General features: G+C 40.6%; 2 protein-coding genes and 1 long non-coding RNA gene across 5 annotated transcripts in view; 1 reads left to right on the forward strand and 2 right to left on the reverse strand.

The window, feature by feature from the left end:
- Nucleotides 1-12460: 12460 nt before the first annotated feature.
- On the reverse strand, nt 12461-22750 carry TCF24 (transcription factor 24). Of its 2 annotated transcripts, XM_032315605.1 has the most exons (3): nt 22492-22750; nt 21477-21889; nt 12461-14811 (listed from the first exon to the last, which is right to left on the reverse strand). In XM_032315605.1, exons 2-3 carry the CDS (start codon nt 21864-21866, stop codon nt 14698-14700), a joined length of 504 nt encoding a protein of 167 aa, XP_032171496.1. In that variant the 5' UTR covers nt 21867-21889; nt 22492-22750; the 3' UTR covers nt 12461-14697. The 2 variants fall into 2 exon arrangements, with proteins under 2 accessions (XP_032171496.1, XP_032171497.1); XM_032315606.1 differs by lacking the exon at nt 22492-22750 and having other exon boundaries at nt 21477-22369.
- An 89-nt stretch (nt 22751-22839) lies between these two features.
- LOC116574794 overlaps nt 22840-26281 on the forward strand; it is a 63834-nt gene continuing 60392 nt past the window's right edge. The window contains exon 1 of the long non-coding RNA XR_004279487.1: nt 22840-23088. This is a non-coding gene — a long non-coding RNA (uncharacterized LOC116574794). The remainder of the gene's footprint in view (nt 23089-26281) is intronic.
- PPP1R42 (protein phosphatase 1 regulatory subunit 42) overlaps nt 23907-26281 on the reverse strand; it is a 59103-nt gene continuing 56728 nt past the window's right edge. For both annotated transcript variants that reach the window (XM_032315601.1, XM_032315602.1), the window contains exon 8: nt 23907-24245. The gene's annotated coding sequence lies outside the window, so the exon portion shown is untranslated. The remainder of the gene's footprint in view (nt 24246-26281) is intronic.

Below are 26281 nucleotides of genomic sequence, written 5' to 3' on the forward strand. Positions count from 1 at the left end.
AGGCACTGATCTGAATGAAAGTTGATTCTTAAACACTTGGAAGTACATGAACTTTACTGAGATAATTTTGGTGAAAATTACCTAAATTACTTGTGATTTCTGCCCGGATCTAAAATAATGAGTGGCTTTAATTGTCAATGTGAGACACTGGGGTTTTCATTTTCTGCTGAAAAATTTAACTTTCATGTAAAGAGTAAGCCTTGCAAACAACTACTTAAATCCTTTGACAAATTCTAAATGTAATGGAATGTTATTGGAATTATTCAAGCTAACCAATGGGACCTGAGGGAAAGTCCGACAGGAGACTTCAGGGAAAGTTTTCTTCTTTGATGGAAAGACACAAATGGGAAGAAATACTCTTCTTCCCCTAGATATCATCTGTGAAAGAATTCTTGGCATTGCTGCAGCCATCTTGTTAAATGAGGGAAGCTTGCTAGAAATGGTGAAGTAGAAAGGAGAAAAAAATCAGGCAACTTGAAGACATCAAATAGTCACCAAATTAACAAGCCAGGGTTGGGGGGCACTCCAGTTCAGGCTTCTTGTTTTGTGAAATAATACACTTTTCTTACCGTTTAAAGAAATTATTTAAGAACGATTACATAGAGAGTTGTGAATGTGAAAGTAATTGAAAAATTCAAACTAAGGTTAAATTATGTTGTTATTCGTACCTTAGTAATGATTTAATGCAAATGATAATTAATAACCCATAAATTTAAACATAGCATAGATTCTGAATGTTTCTTCAACAGTGTTTCGTGCATATGCACGAGAGTTTCTCTATGTATGCTTGTATTCTGGTAAACAAGATCTAAGAAAAAACAAAACACCTAAGCCTGATTTGTAGCCGTTGCAGCTTTCTGTGGTGTCAGTATTCCCATCAAGGCTGATTTCAAGATGCTAACTATTTAGAAACAGGTTTATGTAATACCTGAATACTTGAATAATTAATAGCTGGTTCTCACAGGATACTATTCCCAAGAAGCTAAATTGGAGGGTTGAAGGAATGAAGGAGGAATACATCTTGATACTTAATATAGTCACATTGGTTTTCAAAGGGAGTACCATATCCCTGTCAAAACTTTTTTCAGAATTTAAACTTTTTTGCCAATCTCATAAATCTGGAATGGTATTTATTGTTATTTTAATTTGCATTTGCTGTGAGGTTGAAGAGATAACTTTATATATATTTTGTTTTTTCCTTAATTTTTTGTATGTTTTTTAATCATTTGGGTTTTCACTTCTGTTAAGCCCTAGCCTTCATCCAGTTGTTTATTGGAGTATTTGTAACTTTTAAAATTGACTTATGGGATTTCTTTATATATTCTGGATACTAATCTTTTGCCAATTAACAGTTACCTGCATGGCAAATAACTTTTCCCAGTCTTTATCATTATATTTATGGTGTTTTATGAGGTTTGGAAGTCTGTATTCTTCTCTCTGCTTACCAGCAGCTCCCTAACACCAAACACCTCTGCATTCCTATGGAGAATTTCTGGCTATCTTGAAATCCAAATTCTTTAATGTGCCTTTGAAGGCTCTTCTTGATTTGCAAATTGGGAATGATAATACTCATTCCTATGATTTTTATGAGATGAAATAAGAACATATGGGAAGTATTCATACCCCTTCCCTGTGCTCGACCTTTCCCTCCCTCCCACTTTCTTTTTTTCTTCCTTCCTCGCTCTTTCTTTCTTTCTTTCTTTCTTTTTTTTTAAAGATTTTATTTATTTGACAGAGATCACAAGTAGGCAGAGAGGCAGGCAGAGAGAGAGAGGAAGGGAAGCAGGCTCCCCGCCCAGCAGAGAGCCCTGTGCGGGGCTTGATCCGAGGACCCTGGGATCATGACCTGAGCTGAAGGCAGAGGCTTTAACACACTGAGCCACCCAGGCGCCCCTGCTCGCTCGGTTTCTTTCTTTCTTTCTTTCTTTCTCTCCCTCCCTCCCTCTCTTCCTTCCTTCCTTCCTTAAGATTTTACTTATTTATTTGAGAGAAGGGAGAGCACGAATTGGGGGAGAGGAAGAGGAAGAAGCAGACACCCTGCCGAGAGGGAGCCTGCCCTGGGGCTCCATCCCAGAACCTGGGATCATGATGAACTGAAGGCAGGCACTTAACTGAGCCACCCAGGTACCCCCCCACACCCCGAAAACAACATATTCTTGCTTTTCCCTATGCCTGGATTACTCTTCTTGTCCCTCGTTGCCGCCTTCCTCTTGTTCTTCTTCTTCTTCCTCTTCTTCTTCTTCTTCTTCTTCTCCTTCTCCTCCTTCTCCTCCTTCTTCTTCTTCTTCTCCTTCTCCTTCTCCTCCTTCTCCTCCTTCTTCTCCTTCTCCTTCTTCTTCAAGTAGAGCCATTGCAGCTTGAACTCATGAACCCAAGATCAAGATCTGAGCTGAGATCAAGAGTTGGACACTTAACCAATTGAGTTACCCAGATGTCCCCCCTTTGCCTTCTCAGAAAAGTCTTCCTTCATCTCTTAAGACTGGGTCAGGTATGCCTAGCAGACACTCTTGCTGTCTCTGTAGCCATCCCAGCTCTCTTCCCAGATAATTGAGACCCTGGTTTTATTTGTGTTTTGTGCCTTGCCTTAGGGCTAAGCCAATCTGTTTGCTTATCTCCCCTGCCTCCTGTGGTAGATGCTGGAGAATGTGTCACTTGATAGCTATTTGCATTTCTGTATTTGAGAGGCTGAAAAGCTAAGTATTATGTATTTTAAGACTCTCTTGCAGCTGACAGCTCTCTTGATTCTGACTGTGACTGCTCATCAAATGCATTGATATAAGACCTGAATTCTAAATCAAGTTATGTGATGAGAAAAGCAGGCCACAAGCCATCTAAGCCATCTAAGCTGACAGCACATGTCAGCTGCATGTATTTTGCTGACATACATGCAGCAAAAGCAGTGTGCTTCTAGAGTCAGCCACTGTAGGGGTAATTTCCTGTTTGGCTGGCAGAGTTCAGAACTTTTTTTTTTTTTTAAAGATTTTATTTATCAGAGGGAGAGAGGGGGAGAGAGTGAGCACAGGCAGACAGAATGGCAGGCAGAGGCAGAGGGAGAAGCAGGCTCCCTGCTGAGCAAGGAGCCCGATGTGGGACTCAATCCCAGGATGCTGGGATCATGACCTGAGCCGAAGGCAGCTGCTTACCCAACTGAGCCACCCAGGCGTCCCAAGCCGGCAGAGTTCAGATCATTGCAGAAGTATCAGCTGCCTTGGCAGCCCAGGTCTGTGGAATGATTTTAGAAATTGTTCCTATGAATTAAGCCTGAGTTTGTTTCATCTCAATGACTCTGTAAGTCACTAATGCTCTAAAATATGCTTCTTTCTTTCCTTTTTTTTTTTTTTTTTTAAGATTTATTTATTTATTTGAGAGAGCAAGAGAGTGAGCAGGGGACAGGCAGAGGAGGGAGGGAGAGAATTCCAAGCAGACTCTGCTGAGGGCAGAGCTGGACATGGGGCTGGATCCCAAGATCCTGAGATTGTGACCTGAGCCAAAACCAAGAGTTGGACACTTAATGGACTGAGCCACCCAAGCACCCCATTCTTAATCTTACTATTCATTTTTATTTTTTAGAGAGAGAGTGCACGTTTGTGCATGGGGGATGGGGCAGAGAGAGAGGGAGAAAGAATCCTAAGTGGGCTCTATGATCAGCATGGAGCCTGATGTGGACTGGCTCTCAGGACCGTGAGATCATGGCCTGAGCTGAAAACTGACTGAGCTACCCAGTGTCCTGCATCTTTCTTTTTAAACTAGTTGGGTTCAACAGAACCCAGACTGATAACACCTTATACCTGGGGTGACTTTGTGTCTCAGTTCTGGCCAGTGAGAAATAAGTAGAAGGCTTGGCCCCTGGTGATGTTACAAAGCCACCTTACCAGTCCTGGACTGCCTACCTATGGATTTCTTTTACATGAGAGAATAAAGTCCCAATTTATTTAAGCCCCTGAGGCTGGATCTTTTTTATTAGCAGCTTAATGCAATTCCTAACTGATATAGTAAACAATGGACAGTGTGTACTGTAGTGGTAAAAAATATTAGCATAGTAATAATAGAGTATTATATTGTTAGTATAGTATTAAAAAACAGGCAGAGGACTTGAATAGACATTTTTCCAAAGAAGACATCTAAGTGGCAAATAGACACATGAAAAAATGCTCAACATCACTGAACAGCAGGGAAATTCAAATCAAAACCACAATATCACCTTACACTGGTCAGAATAGATAGAACCTAAAACACAAGAAATGTTGGTGAGGATGTGGAGAAAAAGGAATTCTCATGCAGCATGGAAGGGAATGCAAATATGGGAGTTCCTCAAAAAATTAAAAATAATACCATATGATCCATTAATTCTACTACTGGGTATTTGTCCAAGGAAAGTCCAAAAACCTGCACCCCATGTTTATTGCACCATTATTTACAATAGCCAAAATACGGAAGCAATGCAAGTGTCCCATCCACAGATGCATGGATAAAGAAGATGTGGTATATATTTACAATGGGGTATTACTCATCCATAAAAAAGAACAAGATCTTGCCCTTTGCAACCCCAGAGGGTATAGTGCTAAGTGAAATAAATCAGACAGAAAGACAAGTACCATATGACTTTAGTCATATGTAGCATTTAAGAAACAAAACAAATGACCAAAGGAAAAACAGACAAACAAACAAAAAACAGACTTGAATTCAGAGAACAAACAGGTGGTTGCCAGAGTGGAGGTGGGTGGGGGTTGAGTGAAATAGAGAAAGGGGATTAAGGGAACAGTTAATGATGAACACTGAGAAATGTTTAAATTTGCTGAATCATTATGATGTATACCTGAAACTCATGTAACACTGTATGTTAGTTATACTTCAATAAAAAAATTATGAAAAAATGTTTGTGGACCAACTTATGATTTATGAATAAAGACACTGAAGCATGATATAGCAGTGTGTGTGTGTGTGTGTGTGTGTGTGTGTGTGTGTGTGTGTGTGTGTGTAATGGAAAGTGTAAAAGAAAAAGTGGTAGAGTATGGGCAATAATATAGAATAATATAGGTAGGGGGTTTCATAGGCAAAGTTAGAGTGTTAGAGACCTTTAGATAATAGAGAATCTTTAAAGGGATTTCAGCAGGTGTGTTACATCCTCAGGTTTGCATTTTTGATAGGTTACTTGAGTATGGCTGAAACTACAGGTAACACTGCATGTTAAATCTACAAATTGCAGGGTAAAAGATGAATACTTGGAGTAATTTTGTTTTGTTTTTTTTTTCTTCCCAAGATTTTATTTATTTATTTGACAGACAGAGATTACAAATAGGCAGAGAGGCAGGCAGAGAGAGTGAGGGGAAGCAGGCTCCCCACTGAGCAGAGAGCCCGATGTGGGACTGGATCCCAGGACCCTGAGATCATGACCTGAGCCAAAGGCAGAGGCTTAACCCAAGGAGCTACCCAGGCACCCTTGGAGTAATTATTCTTACATTTGTGAATATAAGAGTATCTTTAGGGGAATCCTTTAATGTGCAGTTACTAAATCGGAGTGTATACACTTAAAATATTGAGAGATATCACCAAACTATATTTAAAAGGGCTTACACTCCAACAGTATGACAGTCCTCATTTCCTTATCCTCCCCAATAATGGGTATTTCAAATTTGTACCATTCTTCCCCCCCGCCCCACCCACCGCCACCTCTGCTCCATTTAATATTACCAGGGAGAGGGGAAGAAAGGCATGAGGATAAAAACTAGAGATTTATTTTCATCAAAAACATACATTCTTGGGGTGCCTGGGTGGCTCAGTCGGTTGGGTGTCTGCCTTTGGCTCAGATACTTATCCCAGAGTCCTAGGATTGAGTCCCTCATTGGACTCCCTTCTCAGTGGGGAGCCTGCTTCTCCCTCTCTCAGCCCCTCCACTCATGTGCTCTCTCTCTCTCTCTCTGAAATAAATAAGTAAACTCTTAAACAAACAAAACAAAACATTCTTAAGCATTAGGGCCTGGTTAAAATAAATTAACTCCAGTATGCCAGAAAAATTAATCATCACTTACCTTCTGAGTCCAGTTAACCATTTTCCCACAGTTTATTGAGACATAATTGACATATAACATTGTCTAAGGTGTACAACATAATGGTTTGATATGTATGTGTTGTGAAATATCACAGTAAGTCCAGTTAACATCCAACTCACATATTTACAAGGTTTTTTTAATCTTTTTTTTTTTAAGATTTTATTTATTTATTTGATAGACAGAGATCACAAGTAGGCAGAGAGGCAGGCAGAGAGAGAGAGAGAGGAAGGAAAGCGGGCTCCCTGTCAAGCAGAGAGCCCAATGCGAGGCTTGATCCCAGGACCCTGGGATCATGACCTGAGCTGAAGGCAGAGGCTTTAACCCACTGGGCCACCCAGGTGCTCCACAATTTTTTTTTTCTTGTGATGAGAACTTTTAAGATCTACTTTCTTAGCACCTTTTAGTTATGTAATACACTTTTGTTAACTATAGTTATCACGCTGTGTGTTACATCCCCAGGACTTATTGGTCTTACAACGGGATAGTCTATATCATCCTGATAGGTGAAATATGTTGTTTCATTGCTTTTTAAATTTATATTTCTTAATCATATGTGAGTTTGTCTTTTTATAATGATATTGGCTGTTTTCTTGCTATGAACTTATATGATTTGCAGAAGTTTCTACTGAGTTGCTGGATTTTTTAACTTATGAGAGCTAATTTTATTTTTTTAGATTTTATTTATCAACTTTTGTAAGAGAATGAGTAAGAGAGTGAGTGGGCAAACACATGATCACAAGCAGGGGGAGGGGCAGAGGGAGAAGCAGACTCCCAACTGAGCAAGGAGCCTGATCCAGGACCCTGGGATCATGACCTGAACCAAAAGCAGAAGGTTAAGGATTGAGCCACAGGCACCAAGAGGTGATTTTATATAAAGCAAATTACTACTATAACTATCTTATATGTTGTGTCCTCCTAGTATCCCCCCTACCCCGGTTTACTTTTTGTCTATTTGTCTTGTTTATGATTTTTCTTTTGTTTTATGAATCTATTTTTATATAGTCAAAATTACCCATCTTTTCCTTTATGGCTTTTTGGGTTTTATTTTGTTTTGTTTTATTTGTACATGTGTCATGCTTCACCCTGCCATCTTCAACCCTCCATCTAATTGAGCTAACCAGCCAGGGAAGACATTCTCTGGCTTCTCTGCTGTCTATATGCATTTCCTCAGTAATTATATCCTATCCACTTTATGAGCTGAGGGGAACAGGAGGAAAAGGCAAGGGAAATTTGTTGAAGGCAAACACTAAGCCAAATGCTTACTACAGTGAGAGACCTAAAGCAAAGAAGGGTTTTTCCAGCAGGACTGGGGGTAGGACACTGGAATTCCTGGACCATCCAGGCAAGCAGCCTAGAGCAGATAAGAAGCAGACTCTCCAAGCTTGAGTCTGAATCCTGGCTCTAGCTGGGCATCCCTGGGCAAGCTTCCCATACTCTCTGAATTTTCCTAATCCATTTGCAGAGGTCCATGAATGTCCTCCGTGTCATCACAGTCCCTTGGGGAGGTGTGTTCTAAACTATCAGGTCAAAAAAGCCCACACAACTGAACAATTATGTTGTAAATTATCAATGCAGATAGTTAATCTAAATGATTAAGTGGGTTAATGTCCACATGAGGACTTGAGTGTGAAGAAAATTATGTGGCTCTATGTCCTGTATTCAATGTCATCTTGTTCTGGAATACCTGCTCTGGAAGAGGAAAAATATCTGATAAGCAGGCAGTTAAATATTCAGTCAAGTAAAAGCTGACTCTATGGAGCTGTTTTCTCCTCTCAGTGGGCTTCTTATCTGCCCTTTTCCCTCAGTCCCTGTCTTAGCTTCAAGGAGAAATTATGTATCTGAAGGAGGTAGAGGGAGAGACTGCAGGCCCCCATACCTTTCTGCCCTCTGGGTCTAGACCTGATGGACATAGTGTGCCTGCTATCCTGGTGTCATGCTGGTGTTACTGCTGGGGCCCTGAGTTGGCTTACAGCCTTCCATTTTGAGGCCCCCTACTCTGCCATCTCCGGATTCCTGGCATCCTTGCTTCTGCACCTCCAGTATGCCAGCTGCCCTCCGGATCCTCGCTCAGCCAGTGCCTCTCACCACCTTCGGCATGGGTGAGGCTTTGGGTGCTCTTGTCCAGGGGCCTGTGGCCTCCCAGGCTTTGCCTAGAGAAGTGTGACAAGGCCAGCCTTTGTCACCATATCCTTGCTGCCCCATGTTTCCCAACTCTATCCACAGCGGATGGCAGTGGAAAATTATGTCTGCACAGCTGCCTTTCTTCCTGTCTGCCCCTTGGCCTGACTCTCCCCTCTATTACCATTTAGTGTAAAACTCTCTTTAGAGGCCTCCAATCTTGGCTGTTAATAACAGAGGGCAACTTTTGGAATTTCAGATTTTTATTTTGTCTTTCAACAAAGTTTGAAATTTATGTCTATTATCTTACTAGGGATTCTGAGTCAGTTTTGTGACTTCAAAGGCGAGCAATGACTTTATTCTAGGAATCTCCCTTTAACCGGAGGTCCTTAATTCAGTGGATAGGGGAGGCTGCACGCCACTAAATCAGTTCCATATTTAAAAATATATGTCCCCTGGGGCACCTGGGGGGCTCAATCGGTTAAGCATCTGCCTTCAGCTCAGGTCATGATCCCAGGGTCCTGGGATGGGAGCCCCACATTGGGCTCTCTGCTCAGTGGGGAGTCTGTGTCTCCCTCTCACTCTCCCTCTGTGCTACCTCTCAAATAAATAAATAAACAAATAAATAAATAAAATCTTTAAATACATATATACATGTGTATATGTATGATCCCTTCCTCTTGTTGGTAAACTACTTCATGCCCCAAGGAACTTTGTTCACACAGTTGTCCCCCAACTCACCTCTTGTTAGGAAGTGGGATTTAGGTTTTTATCTAGAATCTATTTCTTTTTCCACCTCTTCTGGCCTCCCCATTCCTCATTTCCTCAAGTTTGACTTAAGGGTGGATCTTGAGTAACCCGCTCTCTCACCTCTCACCATTTTTGCGGGAAGCTCTGCTTCCTTTCACCAAGGGAAGAGAGACCACTAATGTAATGAGCGTGTATCCCTAGAGTGGCCATAAGTCTGGGTGCGGCTTGCATGGGTTGGGGGCCGGGGGAGAGAACAGCAGTTACTGTTGGTGGACCATGGAGAAAGAGAAAAAAAATTTCTGTCTTGAGCCCAGCCATTCCCATCACCACTACCAGTCTAGACATTGTCCAGCTTCTGGCATTGGCTGTCTGGCCAGAGAGGGAAATAGAACCACTAGGGTCTAGTCCTTCCTGATGTGGCTGCTCTTTGGACCATGCAGGCTGGGTGTGGCTCAGCACCAGCAGCTTTTTTTCTTGTTCTGGTCTTGTTCTGGTGTCAGCTCTGCTGAAGGCAGTCTCTCCAGTGTGTTCCAGAATAACACTCTCAGAGTCCGATTGCCTCCATGGTGGACCTGGTCTCCTCTTTCTGAAAGGAGGATTTGGAAATAGCTTCCTACTTCCCACCTTTCTTCCTTCTCTTGACTCCCCTGTTTCTGCCATTGCACACCACCTTTTCCACTTCCTTATGGCCTACGTTTCAAGATAACTCCAAAATAGGGGCATATAATCAGCAAGAAGTACAGACATGCCCCACACAAAGGAGAAACAAACTTGCACAGGCCTTTAAAAAAAATACAACATAATTAAAAAAAATACTGATCCACATGATATACACACCTACATAAAGCATTAAGATGCTTTCAAATAGCACACATTTAAGATTTTTAAATTGAGTGATTTCAGAACTTACTGGAAAATAAGAATGTTTAAAATCAATTGTTATTTAGACCTCACATTGACCATAAAGATGGAGACAAGTGATTTAAGTCCACCTCCAGAGCTCCCCATGGACATACTTTTTGGTTCTGAGAAGGCAGGAATGCATGAGTTTCTTTAGGAACATTCACAGGCACAGGAAATGACTATTGACATAATCTTTAAGCCTAATAGTTAAGATTATTCTTCAGTTTATAATTTAAAAGCTTCTGACAGCTGAATCCTATGATACAATTCATAATGAAAGAGTTTGAATGATTGAGGTATATTTCACTGAGCTGGTTTCTCTTATGAGTTGAAACTAAGACTTGTATAAACATAGGAAGGGAAACCCTTCCCGGGTTTATGTAGTTAGGCAAGAATACTTAATGTCCCACATTCCCAACTGTGCTGCAGTACCATTTGTGCTGTACTTAAAGTTTATAGAAGGCAAATCTATAGGATTTAAGGGGCATTTTTTTCCCAATAAACAACCTTATCCTGCTACCAGTATGTAACAGAAATACATATTAATTTCTTTGAGATATACAATTTGATATTTCCTTAGTGTTCCTTTTAAAAATGGGAATCTTATCTTTTGGATATTTTTAAAGTTACAAGAAGAACAAAAACAAAACTAAAAAAAAACAAAAGTGGACCATGGAGAAAGAGAACAATAGTACACTAACAGTTGTAAGTCATTTGGGAAACTGTAGATAATCACATCCTCCAGCAATGTTTTAAAAAAAGAGAATTTGGGGTACCTGGGTGGTGCAGTGGGTTAAGTGTCCAACTCTTGGTTTCAGGTTCAGGTCATGATCCCAGGATCCTGGTACCGAGCCCCCTGTCGGGCTCTGCGCTCACTGGGAGTGTGCTTGGGATTTTCTCTCTCTCCCTCTGACCCTCCCTTTTGCTCTTTCTGTCTCAAATAGATAAATCTTTTTAAAAAAGAAGAAGAAGAAGAAGAAAAGACAATTTCTTACCATATTAAAACAGAATCTGGGTGCCTGGGTGGCTGAGTGGGTTAGGCCTCTGCCTTTGGCTCAGGTCATGATCTCAGGATCCTAGGATCAAGCCCCTCATCGGGTTCTCTGCTCAGTGGGGATGTGGGGAGTCTGCTTCCTCCCTGCCCCCTGTCTACCTCTCTGCCTACTTGTGATCTTTCTCTGTCAAATAAATAAATAAAAATAAAATCTTTAAAAAAATAAAACAGAATCTGCCAATGCTTGAAGAATCCAAGTTCATTCTTTTCAAATAAAAAACATGATTGATATAATCTGCAATAACCTATACTTGGTTAAGAAAGCATTTGGATTAAGCCATTCTGTCAAAGTAAGATATCTACTATATAAATTTGGATCAGAAATAATCTGTTTGATTTATAATTTCTTCTCCCTACCAGCTAAGAATACAGTTTTATGTGAAGCCAACAAGCAACTTGTCTTATAATTACACCAAGTACAATTCATGTGTTGATTTTTAAGGGAATAATGTAAGCCACGGCAGAAATGTTTTGTCTATATTGGCTTCTTTCCTCAGAATGGCACTATGATACCCCAAGGCTTAAATAAAAAGATTAAATGATGTGCTGGAAAATATATATATAGAACTACCTCGCTCCACTGAGAGAGAGAGAGAGAGATCTTACTAGAGTCTGAATACTTTCTTTTTTCTTGATAATAACTCGTTAGTTGCTTTCATGAATATTAAATGAGGACCTGTGAGAGAAAGAGAAATTATTGAATAATTTAACCTAAAATACAATTTCAACTAAAATAATGACTGGGTATTTCAGTAAGTTCAATTAGCATTTATTTTCTTTTTGCACAATTTCTTCTAAGTTTATATAAAGTCTCCATGAATAGATAAGAAAACCACTGTTTTGGATATCTATAACTGCAGATTAAAGTAGTTGGTCCGAATAAGGCTTATAAAAATGCAAAACCAATCTTTATTACCACATAATGTGTGAATAGATTTCCCCACCCTTACTCTATATCCTAAACACCCTCTTCTATTGCAGGACTTTTATTTTCCACATAATCCCTTCCTTATTAAGTTTTAATTTGTAAAACAGACATATATATCGATATAGATATATATGTCTATATATCTATATCGATATATATGTCTGTTTTACAAATTAAAACTTAATATATATACTTAATATATATAATATACACTTAATATATATACCTTTAATATAATTATTGATGCATAATCTACATATAATAAACTGCACTGTATTTTTAAAATCAGAAAAGGAAACAATATTTTTAAAGTCTGTTGGAATTGGTTATACTTCTAAAAAGGCACTTCCCTATCTAAAATTTTCACTATAGAAGAATTTAAATGTGTGTCATATTGCTAAGAGCTGAATGAAATGACAGATATTTAGGATTTCCCTTGCAGATTATGGGACAATACTGTGACCCAAATATACCACCCCTCCCCAGTCCTAATATATACTCCGTTAAGGGGAACACCATGAAGAAGCTAATGCCAAATAGTTATCCATCTTCTAGAAAGATTTCAGATGTACCTTAAGTACCTGAAGTATTTGTAAAATATCCCCAGAGACAGATGCAAATTTAACAGACTAAATTAATTTTCAAATTAAAGCTTTATTTTAGTAATACCTTTATCCTGAACGTGCACCGTTAATTTAAACAGCATGCTCCTTTGAACCTTTGGGTGAAAATATGCAATTTCTCCCTTGAGATTTTAAAAGCTACCAAAAACTGTTAACATATTTAGCAATTTAATGAGATATTATGAAAACCTATGACAGAAATATACTTCTTTGGCATTAAGACATTTCTTTTCTATAAGTGGACAAGAAGAAATAAAAAGTAACACTGCCAAAGGCAAAGCTTAACTCTTCAACAGAATGATTTAGGGAAGTCTGGCAATTTAACAGAAGTCATAATTTCCCCCCAATTAAATTCTTTAACAATGTAGCCAAATAGATTACTACTAGCAAGAAAACCATTTCTGAAACTATTGCTATCAAATGTAGTATTTAGAGTTCAGTTTCAGGTAATTTTAAAGAACTTTGATTTCATGCCTTAAGAAAAAGATTAGTCATAGCACTCTTTATGGCAATTACTTATAATAGTGAATGGCTGGATTCATACCTCATTTTCCATTATATTCCTTTCAATGGTATATGTGTGGGTAAATATATTTACAAATATTTAAATATACAAACATTTTTGCTACATATTAATATGTAGAAAATTTTTCATTATATGCCTTCTGTTTTTAAAGACATGCTTTGGTCACATTACTAGGAGTATTCACATTAAAATCATAAAAATTACAGGCTATCAGATATGAGCCAAAACATGATCATGTTCAGCTGAATCAACTGAGTGATGGTTTTTGCCTTCCAATGGTCTTTTACCTCATTTCACTGTCAAAAGCTGAAAAAACACTGCAGTGAGGAGAAAAATAAAATGATGGTTCAACAGCTGTATTAATCAGTTCAACCCAGTCCATTAATATATTTTCCTATTTGCTAATCTTGATCAAGTTCAGCTTCTTTAACCTTAGGTCATTGAGAATTAAATGAACTTTACAGTTGGAAAGAATAGTAAAGACTGAGGAGAAAGAGAAGAAAGGGAGTTAAAGATATGACAAGAGACCTGTTTTGAGATTCAGAGTGGTCCCTGACAGACATTTCTGCTTCATGGCTCTGACCCCCAGACTCCTGTTGAAAACAAAAACAGGTGCAGTCAGGCCAAAAAGCTGCTCCCTGGACACCTGGTGTGCAGTGCTGGGGGAGAGGCCCACAGGAGAGGACCTTCCTGATTGTACGTTCACATCGGGGCAGATTCAGGGGGGATACGCTGTGGCCTGATTGAGCTCAGGGTAGTCACTGGGTGTCCTCAGACCCCCTCAAGGAGCAGATCAGGGCCAGAATTCCCAAATCAGACAGGTTTTCTCCTGTTTCATAATGGCCAAGTAGGTAGATTGTGAACAGCAACTGACGGGGGCGAAGGAGCATTGGCAAAGCTGAGATCATGACCATGAGGGGTTGACTCTCTGGAAGGGGCAGCAGCTGCCCCTGCTCATCTAGTCAGGACCTGAAAGAGGTGGCGGGGATATGGAGGACCCAGGGAAGAGAATGAGGAGCACTGTTGCTCAGTGACACTCATCTGCTCTTCACACCAGGCTGCAGGGATTCCCAAAGCCTTCCAAAAATTGGAAACATAATACACTATTTCATAGTCATCCAGGAAGGTGGCCAAACCCTGTCTAATACAGCAAACTCTTCCAGTACTCCAAACAGGTTTTCTAAGAGGGAACAATAACTAGTTGTAGAAGTACTGCAACTTCACAATACCTCAACAATCTTCTCAAACATCTTTAGCTGAAACTGAATAAATGATCTCACACCTTCCAATAGAAATGGCTTCTCAGACCAACTTAAGCACAGACTGGTTTTCACAAAAATGGAATATTGGTGTCTTTTTATTTTTAACTGTCAAGACTATTGATAGCTATCAGCTTTTCAGGGGGTAATAGATACCCTATAGAAAATGTGTATATTCTTTGGATATATATATATACACACGATTCTTTGATTTTTGTATCTTTCTGTTTTCCAATAGTTTTTCTTGCACTATACAGTAATGAATATCTCTCACAATGGGTAGATAAGCTGTGTTTTACGCAAGACTGATGATTTCCTTCCACATTTATTTAGATTAGACAGATAAACCGGAACTTCCCACTATGGATTCACATGTAAACTTTCAGGCATGATGTTTGTTATGTCTGATGTAATAAATACAGAATGATTTCCTACTGTTTAAAAACAATGGATGCCACTTTCTACCAGCACCCATCAGGGAAAAGCCTAAGGCTGTGAGTCTGTTGTAGTACTGCCACGATTTGCTTTTTCTCCAGATCCAGAATGCTTCAGAAACTGACCAGTAGCACCAATGTATAATCTTGATCGCATGGGCCATTTCTGAAAAAGAATATTTAAGCAAGAATCCAAAAGTTAGTATCTGAAACAGCTATGTCTTTACTAGTAATATTAAAAATTCCAAATGCCTCAAAGCAAATGCAGTATCATGAAGCTAGCAACAATTGTAATTGTGAAGTCTAAGGAACAACATAAGAAATGTTTGTTAATGCTAACAATAAAAGTAAAAATGTACCAAGACTTTGATTATAACTGTATAAAATAATATGGATGCATATGGACAAGAACTTCAAGAAATCATAGAGAATGAATATAGTTAAGTGAAACAAAATAATCTATCAACAGTATTTTAATTTAAAACTAAATATAGGGCGCCTGGGTGGCTCAGTGGGTTAGGCCGCTGCCTTCGTCTCAGGTCATGATCTCAGGGTCCTGGGATCGAGGCCCGCATCGGGCTCTCTGCTCAGCAGGGAGCCTGCTTCCTCCTCTCTCTCTCTGCCTGCCTCTCTGCCTGCTTGTGATCTCTCTCTGTCAAATAAATAAATAAAATCTTTTAAAAAAAAACCTAAATATCAAATAAAATTGAGCCAAAATAAGATTCCTGGCTTTAAAGATATTTTGAGAAGTTATACATGGTAAATATATGTTCCCACTTATCATAGAACTACAATGAGAAGTGAGTAATTCAACTATCTACACATTTTATCTAGGGGCACCTGGTGGTTCAGTTGATTAAGCAACCAACTCTTGGTTTCTGCTCAGGTCATGATCTCAGGGTCCTGGCAATGAGTCCCATGTTGGGCTCTGTGCCCCTCCCCCATGCTGTCTCTCAAATAAGGAAATAAAAATCTTGAAAAAAATTTTTATCTAGCAAAAGTAGTATCTCGAAGTTGCAAATGTAATGTTTGGTGTTACCTAGATAAAACATCCAAAATAAATGTTTGGAGGTAAGCGGCATCATACAGCATTAACCTTTCTGTAATTATCATATTTGTATTCTGATCATGAATGTTCTAATTTCACTCTAAAAAATGGATAACCTTTCAAAAATAATATAGCTTGTTACCAAATAGACATGGTGATGAAGAAACATATTACATAAGTAGTACTTTCAGATAATTTATTTTGAGGGGGGTTGTCTGATAGTCAGTTAGTTCCAAGGTCTGTGAAATACTAATCAGAGAAATGCACTTTTACACAAAGAGAAGTCTTTAGACTAATAAAGTGCAACTCCCAAAGGTCCATTAGGTCCCACATTCTCCAGAGAGTAAATGCTGCAGCGAGTGGCAAGCTGTTTTTATCACTAAACATTCACAGGCCCACTACTGGTTACACAGCACAATGAAATATTCTGAAATGCCCGACAGGTAACCTGCAGTGCTCAAGTAGAGATACAATTATTAACAAGGTAAAGACCCTAAGAACTTCAGATTCTTAACTCAAGCATCATATTAAAATTATCTGGGGAACTTTAAAAAATACTGATGGCCATGTCACACACCAGACCAATTAAATTGGAATGGACCTCCTTTTGCAGAAGTTGAGTATAAGGTAGAGTCAGATTGTACTTCTGAGTACAGCATTACACCTAAACTGGCATTCCAGATGTAAAATGTAGCATTAAGGGATAGTAAGTAGGCATGTGATACCATCCAGGAAACTTCTGTTCCTAGCAACCAACAAGAGTCCCAGTTTTATGCCTCCAGATATAAGAAGTAAATTTGCTCTCATGCAGTTCAGGTCTATTTTAGAGTCCTAAATTCTGACTGGAAATCTATACTTTAAACACAGATAAAGTATAAAATTTGTGTTACTTAGAATTTAAAATGACCTACTTCTGTATAATCTTCCTACAAATAACTTTGTACTTTATATTTGATGTAGTAATAACACTGACACTGAGCTACTTCTTTTTGCATCCCGTTCAGGTTTTTTTTTTTTTTTTTTTTCAAATCACAGATGTGCATTCTTTTATATTTTGGGGGTATCACTGGTCCTGTCCTTGGGTTCTTGCCATGGTACTGATAACCTCAGGGGTTTTAGAAACTGGTCTGGGGTTTTTCTGATCTGTCAGGAGCTGACATTGTTAGGTCAGATTCGATTCCTGCATTTTACTGAAGAACGTTGTGCTATAATGCTATGGACTGAATGTTTGTGTTGTGCCCCCCGCCCCCCAACCAAATTCATATGCTGATGCTCTAACTCCCAATGTGATGGTATTTGTGGAAGTAATTCTGGTTACATGAGTTTAAAAGGGTGGGTTCCTCATGATGGATGGATTAGTGGTCTTTTTTTTTTTTTTTAAGATTTTACTTATTTATTTGAGAGAGAGATTGAGAGAGGATGAATTTTGGGAGGGGCAGAGGAAGAAGCCAACTCTCTGCAGAGCAGGGACCTGACAACCTGGTCAAGAACCCTGGGATCATGAACTGAGTGGAAGACAGTTGCTTAATCAACTGAGCCACCCAGGTACCCAGATTAGTGGTCTTTTAAGAAGAGAAAGCTTCTTTTTCCTGAGAAAGAGGGAGGCTGACCAACTGCAAGATAGGCAGAGAACTCTCACCAGGAATTGAGTTGGCTAGCACCTTAATCCTAGACTTTCCAGACTCCAGAATTGTGAGAGAACAAATTTCTGTTCTTTAAGCCTTCCGGTCTATGGTATTTTGTTATTGCAGCCCAAGTGGACTGACACTTGTAGTTAATAGTATGGGCTAACTAAAATAATTTCAAGTGTAGAATTTTTGGCATATTATAAACCTGTACTTCTGTCTTTTAAATTCCTGCCTCGTATTCATGAGCATAAAAATCTCGTGCTTGGGGCGCCTGGGTGGCTCAGTGGGTTAAGCCACTGCCTTCGGCTCAGGTCATGATCCCAGGGTCCTGGGATCGAGTCCCACATCAGGCTCTCTGCTCGGCAGGGAGCCTGCTTCTTCCTCTCTCTCTTTCAGCCTGCCTCTCTGCCTACTTGTGATCTCTGTCTGTCAAATAAATAAATAAAATCTTAAAAAAAAAAATCTCGTGCTTAAACTTTGGGTATAATTTGAATATTCCATATGCATTAAATATATTTAAAAGCAAATAAAATAAACATTCTACTGAATGCTCTCTGGTATTTCTGATATGTGCTACCTGGGTACTGCTGTACTGAGAATTACTCGAAATCATACAACCGAGTGTAGAAACAAATGAAGGCATCTGTGTTCCTTGGCGGGACATAAGTAATTAATGAAGCAATCTTAAAAATGTATACTTGGATTTTTGGGGTTCCTAGCTGGCTCAATGGGAGGTGTGCATGACTCCTGATCTAACAGTCATGAGTTTAAGCCCCACATTGGGTGTAGAGATTACTAAAAAATAAAATAAATTAAAAAAAATGTGTATATGAATTTTTGCCTCATTTTTCATGAACTTAATAATAAAACTTGGGGCTCCTGGGTGGCTAAGTGGGTTAAGCCTCTGCCTTCAGCTCAGGTCATGGTCTCAGGGTCCTGGGATCGAGCCCCGCTTCATGAGCCCCGCATCGAGTCAGGCTCTCTACTCAGTAGGGAGCCTGCTTCCCCTTTCTCTCCACCTGCCTCTCTGCCTACTTGTGCTCTCTCTCTCTGTGTCAAATAAATATATAAAATCTTTAAAAAAGAATCCAAAACTTTATTTTAAGAACTTTGTACTTCGAGGGGCGCCTGGGTGGCTCAGTGGGTTAAAGCCTCTGCCTTCAGCTCAGGTCATGATCCCAGGGTCCTGGGATCAAGCCCCATAGGGCTCTCTGCTCAGTGGGGAGCCTGCTTCCCTTCTCTCTCTGCCTGCCTCTCTGCCTACTTGTGATCTCTGTCTGTCAAATAAATAAATAAAACCTTTAAAAAAAAATAAAAAGAACTTTGTACTTCGATTTTCCAAAAGGCTTCTAATGATTTTATTCAACTTAATTTAATGTACACATTAGTTTTAAGAGTCAGAAATAAAATGTAAGTAAAATGTTGGTTAGGCTGCATGTCAGTTCCATGCCAAAAAAGCCAGTTGACTGTTTTACATATCGCCTTTCAGTGGAATGTCTTAACATTGTGTAGATTAACACAGTCCTGATCTCTATTTTACCTAATAAAATTTATTTAAAACCATGTTATTTCATGTTGCTTAGAATAATCTAGCAAACTCACAGGATTAACCAAACTGAACCTGAAAATCTTAACAAATGCACTCTTGGATTCTGGTGTTAAATGACCCCAAAATAAACTTTGTATTTATTTAAAAAATTATTGTATATGTATATTATCAACAGTGAATCTCCAAGGATAATGCAATTAATAAAGTCATCTGTGCTTTCCTCCCAATATAAGAATCTGAAATATATTCCTATTCTCTTGAAGGATCACTGCCCTTTGGTACTCTGATGCTAATCAAATCGCTTACATCCCAGAGGGATGAAAACTGCTGTTTTAGGCTATGCCCCAGGATCCCAGTCACGTAAATCTTTCAGCTTCATTTTAGGTACTCTTAATGTAAATTCCCCAAAATGCTAAATCCCAATACAGATAATAAGGACTGATGACTCAATGTTATGGCCTTGAAATATTTGTTAACAGATCTTTAATCATCAAAGACATAGTAATACTATGTTGTAAGGCAGAAAAAATAAAGTCATCTCAGAACACTTTTTAACTATGGGTTACGACACCCTTAGTTAACTAAAAATTAGTACGATCAGAATATTTTTATTTCTTTTGCATTAGATTAATCAAAGATAGACCTAATACTTAAGCATTTGGTAATATCCATAAAATAATGTGTTACAGGTGGTTTCAATTAACGTGTATGAAATCTCTTTCCTCCAAACATCCAAAAGCACATGGTTATAGCTCACTTATGGTACACAGAACATTATCCCTCACAGTACCGTTATTTTATTTTTGTCTTTGTCTCTATTATACATTCATTTAGGGCAGGGATTGAGTCTTACTCTTAATTGTATCCACTCTCCTGTGCTTTGCACACAGTAGTTGCTCAGTTAATGATTTTAAAACAGACTAGTCACTTGTTCAACCATCATCAATTTCATTTTAAAGAGGAAATCCTTGGCCTTGTTTCATTATCCCTAGAATTGTCTTTTAAAATCAAAACAACTGATTTGAGGACAAATGAAATTTGATTTTTCTTAAGAGTTATAAAACTACAAAAACATTTGGTACCTGAATCAAATACAGAAACCAAAAAACTCCTGTTAAGCTTACTGTTAGGAGAAAATTATTAACAATATTTATTCAAAAAGATACTATAAGAAACAAAGGTGAAAAAAATTTGATTTCTTATCTGAATTGTATTTCCCAGAGAGGCATTTAATAGATGCATTATGTAGTAAAGTCTATTTAATGTTAAACTTTTTTACAATATATGGGAAATGTCAAGTTAAAAGAAATCTAATATTAATGATATACCTGAATATCAATGTAATGCAGACTATAGAGCAAAACCCCTAATAATGAATGACTTTTCAGGGGAGATTATATTATACAGCACATGAATATAATGAGGTCTATCATAATTATAAACATGATATTTCAAATTTCTATATTCAAAATAGTTTGAGTCTATCATCATACTGATTATATTTGCAAAATAAACTGTTAAACATCACCACATAATTTTAATTTCAGTTAATATTAGAGAGTGTGCTTTACTACATTTCAATGATGGTTATTCAATAATTTATGGAACATGGATATGCTTAAGGCTAAGTCCTAATTTTGTATTTGTGTTTGTGGCAAAATATTTCAGAATGGTAGAAACAAAAATTTGAAAATTTAGATTTAGAAAATATAGGAAAGATAATGCATTTTGAACAGAAGGCCAGATGAATGCTGGATTTTGAAACCATCGAATCTAGGACAATGCAGAGTCTAAGCACTGCAATATAGATAATAAATCATAACTGTATACACCATGCTAAATGAAAACCCTGACCATTTTACCTACATGTAATGTAAAAATTTCTACAAAATGGATTCTAGGGGCTAATTTTGCACATTACAGAATTTTAATATAGTTTTGAATCAGGTTAACATACCCCAATCTATTGTGAAACTTACATAAATATAGTTTTTCTAACATTCTAGGTAACTGCCTAATCCATGATAATTAACCTTTATTAAAACGGACTGAAAATTTACTCCACTGGATGGCAGAACGGTCTCACTTTGTTCTTACCAGTTTTACAAAAAAAATCTCAACATGGTTTCCTGGATTATTTAAGGAGCGATAATTCCATCACTCCCTGTAATTCGTGAAACTTTTCAACCATCTGATAAAAACCACGACTGAAATGTAATTATGTAAATTAAAACTCTCAAAGGCTCATAAATGTAAATCTGATAATAAAAATCCCCAGAACTTGCCAAATACTCCACCAGACATTCCCAAGAAACTTCTCACTTAGGAAAGGATGCATCCTGTAAGTGGAATAAGACACCCCTACGACCCAAGCCACTTTGGGTTTAAATCCACTACCTGTGAACAGTTATAGAGCAGCATTTTGCAGTGAGGACCTGGCTACCGGTGCCTTTGCGGGCCAAGGTCACTCTCTGGATCTGCTTCCCGTCTCACCCGGCTTCGCGGCGTCTGCCCGGGACAGAGGGTTATAAGCGCTCTGGCCAACGCGGACCTAGGGTTAATGAGCCGCACTCCCTGGCCCAGCGCAGGCCGCCGTGCCTGCCTACCTTGACAGGGTGTAGGTAGCCGTCGCCGCGCAGGGCGCCCAGCCCAGCATCCGCCGGCGCCTCGGCGTCGTCCTGCAGGCTTCGGGTGAGATGAGCAATGTAGGTAGTGGCCAGCAGCAGCACGTCCAGCTTGGACAGCTTGGTGTCCGGCGGCACCGACGGCAGCGTGCGCTGCAGCTCCAGGAAGGCGTGCCGCAGGGTCTGCACTCGGCTTCGCTCCCGCGCGGCGTTCGCCGCAGCCGGCCTCCCGCCCCCCGGGCGGGCGCTGCCTCCCGGGCCCGCGGGTCCTGGCCCAGCCCTGCCCGGGCTCGAGTCGCGGGTGGCTGCCACCGGGAGCGCAGTCTCGTTGCTAGCGATCCGGGAGCTGCTCGCCGGGCCGTCGCGGTCCATGGCGGCTTCCCGCGCTGCGTGCCCTGCAAAGGACCCAAGGCGCAGTGAGGACCGGCGCGGATCCGGGCTTAACCAGGGGGAACCGAGGCCTCCCGCTCCAACTGCACGCGGGGCCGGACCATCGACGTGGCTCGGGGCGTTCTCAGAGATGAGGTCGTTTTGTCTGGGGCGTGTTTACCTCCCGTCGCCTTGGGAGAGTTGTGGGGCCTGACAGTTCCTGGGCTTAGAAGGCTCTGGGGGGCATGGTGCCGGCTTTACTTTTCACGGAGAAATATAAGTGAAAGGGCTATTCTACCGAGGAAGGGAGATCTCCGAAGCACAGCTCCGGTTCGGAATTTGTTGGCACTTCTGAACCAGTATGCATCAGTCCCAAAGAGAGATGGGCAGGTCATTCTCTCTGGGCGCAGCGGGAACCCCTGGCCTCGCCAGGGTCCTCAGTGCCCACGCGGGCAGCCCTCGCACCATTCGTTCCCGAGGCCAGTGATCCCGGGGGTGACGGCGGGAGCTCATTCTAGTTTCTGCAGGAGGAGAGGGCATCCCTGACCTCACCTTGGACTAAGGCACCCGCTGTCCTAACGAACCTGGGGACCAAGCGACGCAGCTGGGGTCGGACCGAGGTCCTCACCTTTCCTGGAGCGGCGGTGCAGGGCTCCGCTCCGCTGCACTAGCGGGCCAAGAGCGTCGAGCTGGGTCTGAGTGGCCAGGGCCTCACAGGTCACTCCATCCTCGGCCAGCCGAAGTCGACAGCCGATTCTAGGCCCTGCGGGGCGCGCCTTTTAGGCGGGCAGCCCCGTGGCCAGGCGTGTGTGGGCGAGACTCTATGTAAGGCTGGGTCAGCAGCGCCCGCCGGGGTCCGCGCCCACCTGAGGGGCTTTGCCAGGGGCTGCGAGTCATTAATCAAATGGCCCGACGGGGCGGGGCCGTGGGGGGCGGGGCGTCATCGTGGCCCCGCCCCCTCCCCGTCCCCGTTCTTCCCCAGGCGTGACTAAAGGCGCTGCACGTCGAGCGTCCGCGGTGCTGAAGGCCAGTGGGGCTGCCTCGCGAGTTACCTCGCCTCTCCGCGAGCCTTCCTGTCATAGTTACGGCCTGAGCGCGGGCGCCTCCCAGGCAGGCGCCGGGCTGAGGCGGGAACCCTGCCGTTTTGCCGAGCGTGACTTTTAGTTTTCTGAGGAAATGTGGAGTGTGCCGCTGTGAAGCGCTAACCTATTATTCTACCACGAAGGTAAATGTTTCCTGTCGCTCTGATTGAAGTAGTAGTCCCTCCGGCTCGGTCCTCCGTGACAGCTTATAGCCGCTCGGAGATACTGCGCCGACGTTGAAAGCTGAAGTTCCCCAAATCAGAGTAAACAGCTCTGGGATCGCGGTCGTTTCTCCCCCGGGGGCGCGGACCGTTGCCCTAGTCTCCGTCACAAACTGGCGGGGCCCCGCTTTGTATCATTTTTTGGACCTAAAATCGTCCTGGCCCCGCCTCCCTTCAGGGAACTCTCCCGGGCTGTCCTGCACTTGGGGGCCCACGGGAAGCGTGGCTTGGAAGCTGTGCGGTGAGGCCTCTGTCCGAGGCTCTTAGAGAACTCACGGGGGCCTCGGCGCCGCTGGGCCTGTTCGGAGCCCGCCCGGGAAACGCTGGGTCCGGGACGCCCCCAGCCCTGTGGCCGCCGCCGGTCCCGGACCCAGGGCCTTCAGAAGCGAAGTCCCAGCGGACGCAGATAGTTTCTAGAACGTAGTGTGTCCTTGAAATAAGGCCCCCAATTCGAAGAGCAGGACATTTAAAAAAATCTTTGGAGTCAAGACAGGATGTCAAATTTAAAATATCATTGATGAGATTGCTCTTGTATATGCGATGTAATTTCTGTACAATTGGAACTATAATTAGTACGTAGTGATGGTGATACTTGCATTTTAATATATCATTCCACACTTCAAGTATATTAGTGGATCAGAATAATCACCATCTTGAGTTCCCGTTCAATAATGTAATTAGAATTACTCTTTAGAAAGGAATGGGCCAAAATACCATTGACTCAAGAAAGGATTACTTTCTTTTGATGAATGAGGAAGCACATCTTTATTTTCTCAGTAAATTGTAATGAGGAATAAAGCAATTGAAAAGCAATGCTTCAGATGCCATAAAGAAGCAAATCAAACTGCTTAAAGGCTTTTTATATAGTGAAGTACCCTAGAGCTACAAACTACAAAAGATATTGCCTAGTAGTATAAAAGTTAAAAAACACACACATACACACACAAACACAAACGTTTCAGATCACTTAAGGCTGAATTTACTTTTTTTTCCTTTCATTTTTGAGTTACGAAGAAGGTGAAGTTCGGGTATGTCACTTTTTTCTCTGCAAGCTTTCAGATTCCTTCAAAGAGAGATTCCTGTATTAATAGAGAAAAAAGACAATATTTCAAAAATGAAAGTTCTCCAAAATGAGAACAAACATATAGACTCTAGGATACAACAATAGTAGAGGCTAATGCTTAGTCACCCAACTGTGTGAATCTTTTTAAAAGAAGCAGAAAAATTGGGGCGCCTGGGTGGCTCAGTGGGTTAAGCCTCTGCCTTCAGTTCAGGTCATGGTCTCAGGGTCCTGGGATCGAGCCCTGCATCGGGCTCTGTGCTCAGCAGGGATCCTGCTTCCTCCTCTCTCTCTGTCTGCCTCTCTGCCTACTTGTGATCTCTGTCTGCCAAATAAATAAGTAAATCTTTTAAAAAAAAAAAAAAAGCAGAAAAATTCCCGCCTCCCCCTCCCCCAGTAGAGAAGAATGTGGAAAATCTGTGTGTTGGAGAAGTGTGGAAATAAGAATTTTGGAGGGAAGATGGGCTGGGCTAGGGTGAGGCAAAGATGGAGGGCTTCTTATCTTTTGCACCCTTGTCATCTCACATGCCTCACCCTATACTAGCCTGCTAAAGTCTCCTGTTAAGTGGAGGAGGTGGGGTGGAGGTGGGGGCATCACCAAGCACTTCACTGATGACAGAGGCTGGAAAGTGGACCTCTGTGTTGCCTGATAGGTTCAAAAGAAAAGACTGGTGACACAATACCAACCACTGTGGGCCATCTTGTCTTACCTGCTACCACTCTAAGCAGCCTCTCGAAATCCTTTCATGATTCTAGAGTAGTCCTATATCCGGCAAGAAGCCATTATTTGCCAGTAAGTTAAAAATAGAAGATGAAAATCTTCACATTTTCAACATTACATACGTTACTAACAGGTACTTTATTTAATGATATGTGCAAAGTGCTTTACAAAAAAACACTTTATTTTCTCATTTAGTCTACAAAAACCCTTTGAGGATTTTACATTTTATGGTTGAGAAAATAAGAGTAAGCAGGATTAAGTAATTTGTCAAGGTCACACAACTAGCAAGTGGCAGAGACAGGGTCTGAGCCTGGCCGACTGACCCTAATTCCTTGTGCTTTTTACCATACCTAGTCTATTTAATATTTGTAGAGTTCTTCATAATTTGCAAAACGTATTTTGTACCTATCATTGCAATAAGGGATATATTTTAACTTGGCTCCCTATTAACAATTCAAACATTCTTTTCATAGTATAGTATATTCTTTGGAGTTCTTGTGTAGTCTTCCAGAAAGTAGATGGCTTTAGAGTGCTATAGATTTTATTTCATGGGGTATGGTGTAGATCTTAAAATTATATGTCTTTCTCTAAATATATCAATTTGTCCTTAACTTACTATCCTTGTGATGTAAAATAATCACACATACCAGTGGAGAAAATACATTGTTGTTTTATATACATATATAGTATAATAGAACATAGGTTTTATATAATTGGTGCTTTTTTCACCTTTCAACTCTTTCCCTTATTGTTTAGTTAAAGTATGGTATACATTAAATTCATTCTTTTGAGTCTATAGTTCAGCAAGTTTTGACAAAAACTACCACAGTAAAGATATGCAGCATTTCATCACCCCACCCTTCCATTCCTTTGTGACTTTGTGCATTCTACTCCAGGCCTTGGCAACTACTGATCTGTTTTCTGTCCCTATAGTTTCACCTTTGCCAGATCGTCATAGAATTATACAGTGTGTACTCTTTTAAGTTGGCTTCTTTTTAAAATTTTTCTAAGTTTTAAAAAGAAATTTTTAATTAAAAAAATTTTTTTTAACTTTTTTTAAGTTGGCTTCTTTAGCTTAGCATGGTGCTTCAAGATCTGTTGATCATGTTGTTTTGTGTATCACTAGTTCATTCCTTTTTAATGCTGAATAGTATTCTATTTTGTGGATATACCACAGTTTATTTATCCATTCCCTAGTGTCAGACCTTTGGGTCATTTTGTTTTTGGTGATTATTAATAAGCTTCTATGCATGTTTGGGTATAGATTTTTCTGTGCGTATAGGTTTATATTTCACTTGGAAAAATTCCTGGGATTAACAGTGAGACTATTAGAT

This window comes from Mustela erminea, chromosome 16, assembly GCF_009829155.1.
Source record: "Mustela erminea isolate mMusErm1 chromosome 16, mMusErm1.Pri, whole genome shotgun sequence".
Lineage (NCBI taxonomy): Eukaryota > Metazoa > Chordata > Mammalia > Carnivora > Mustelidae > Mustela > Mustela erminea.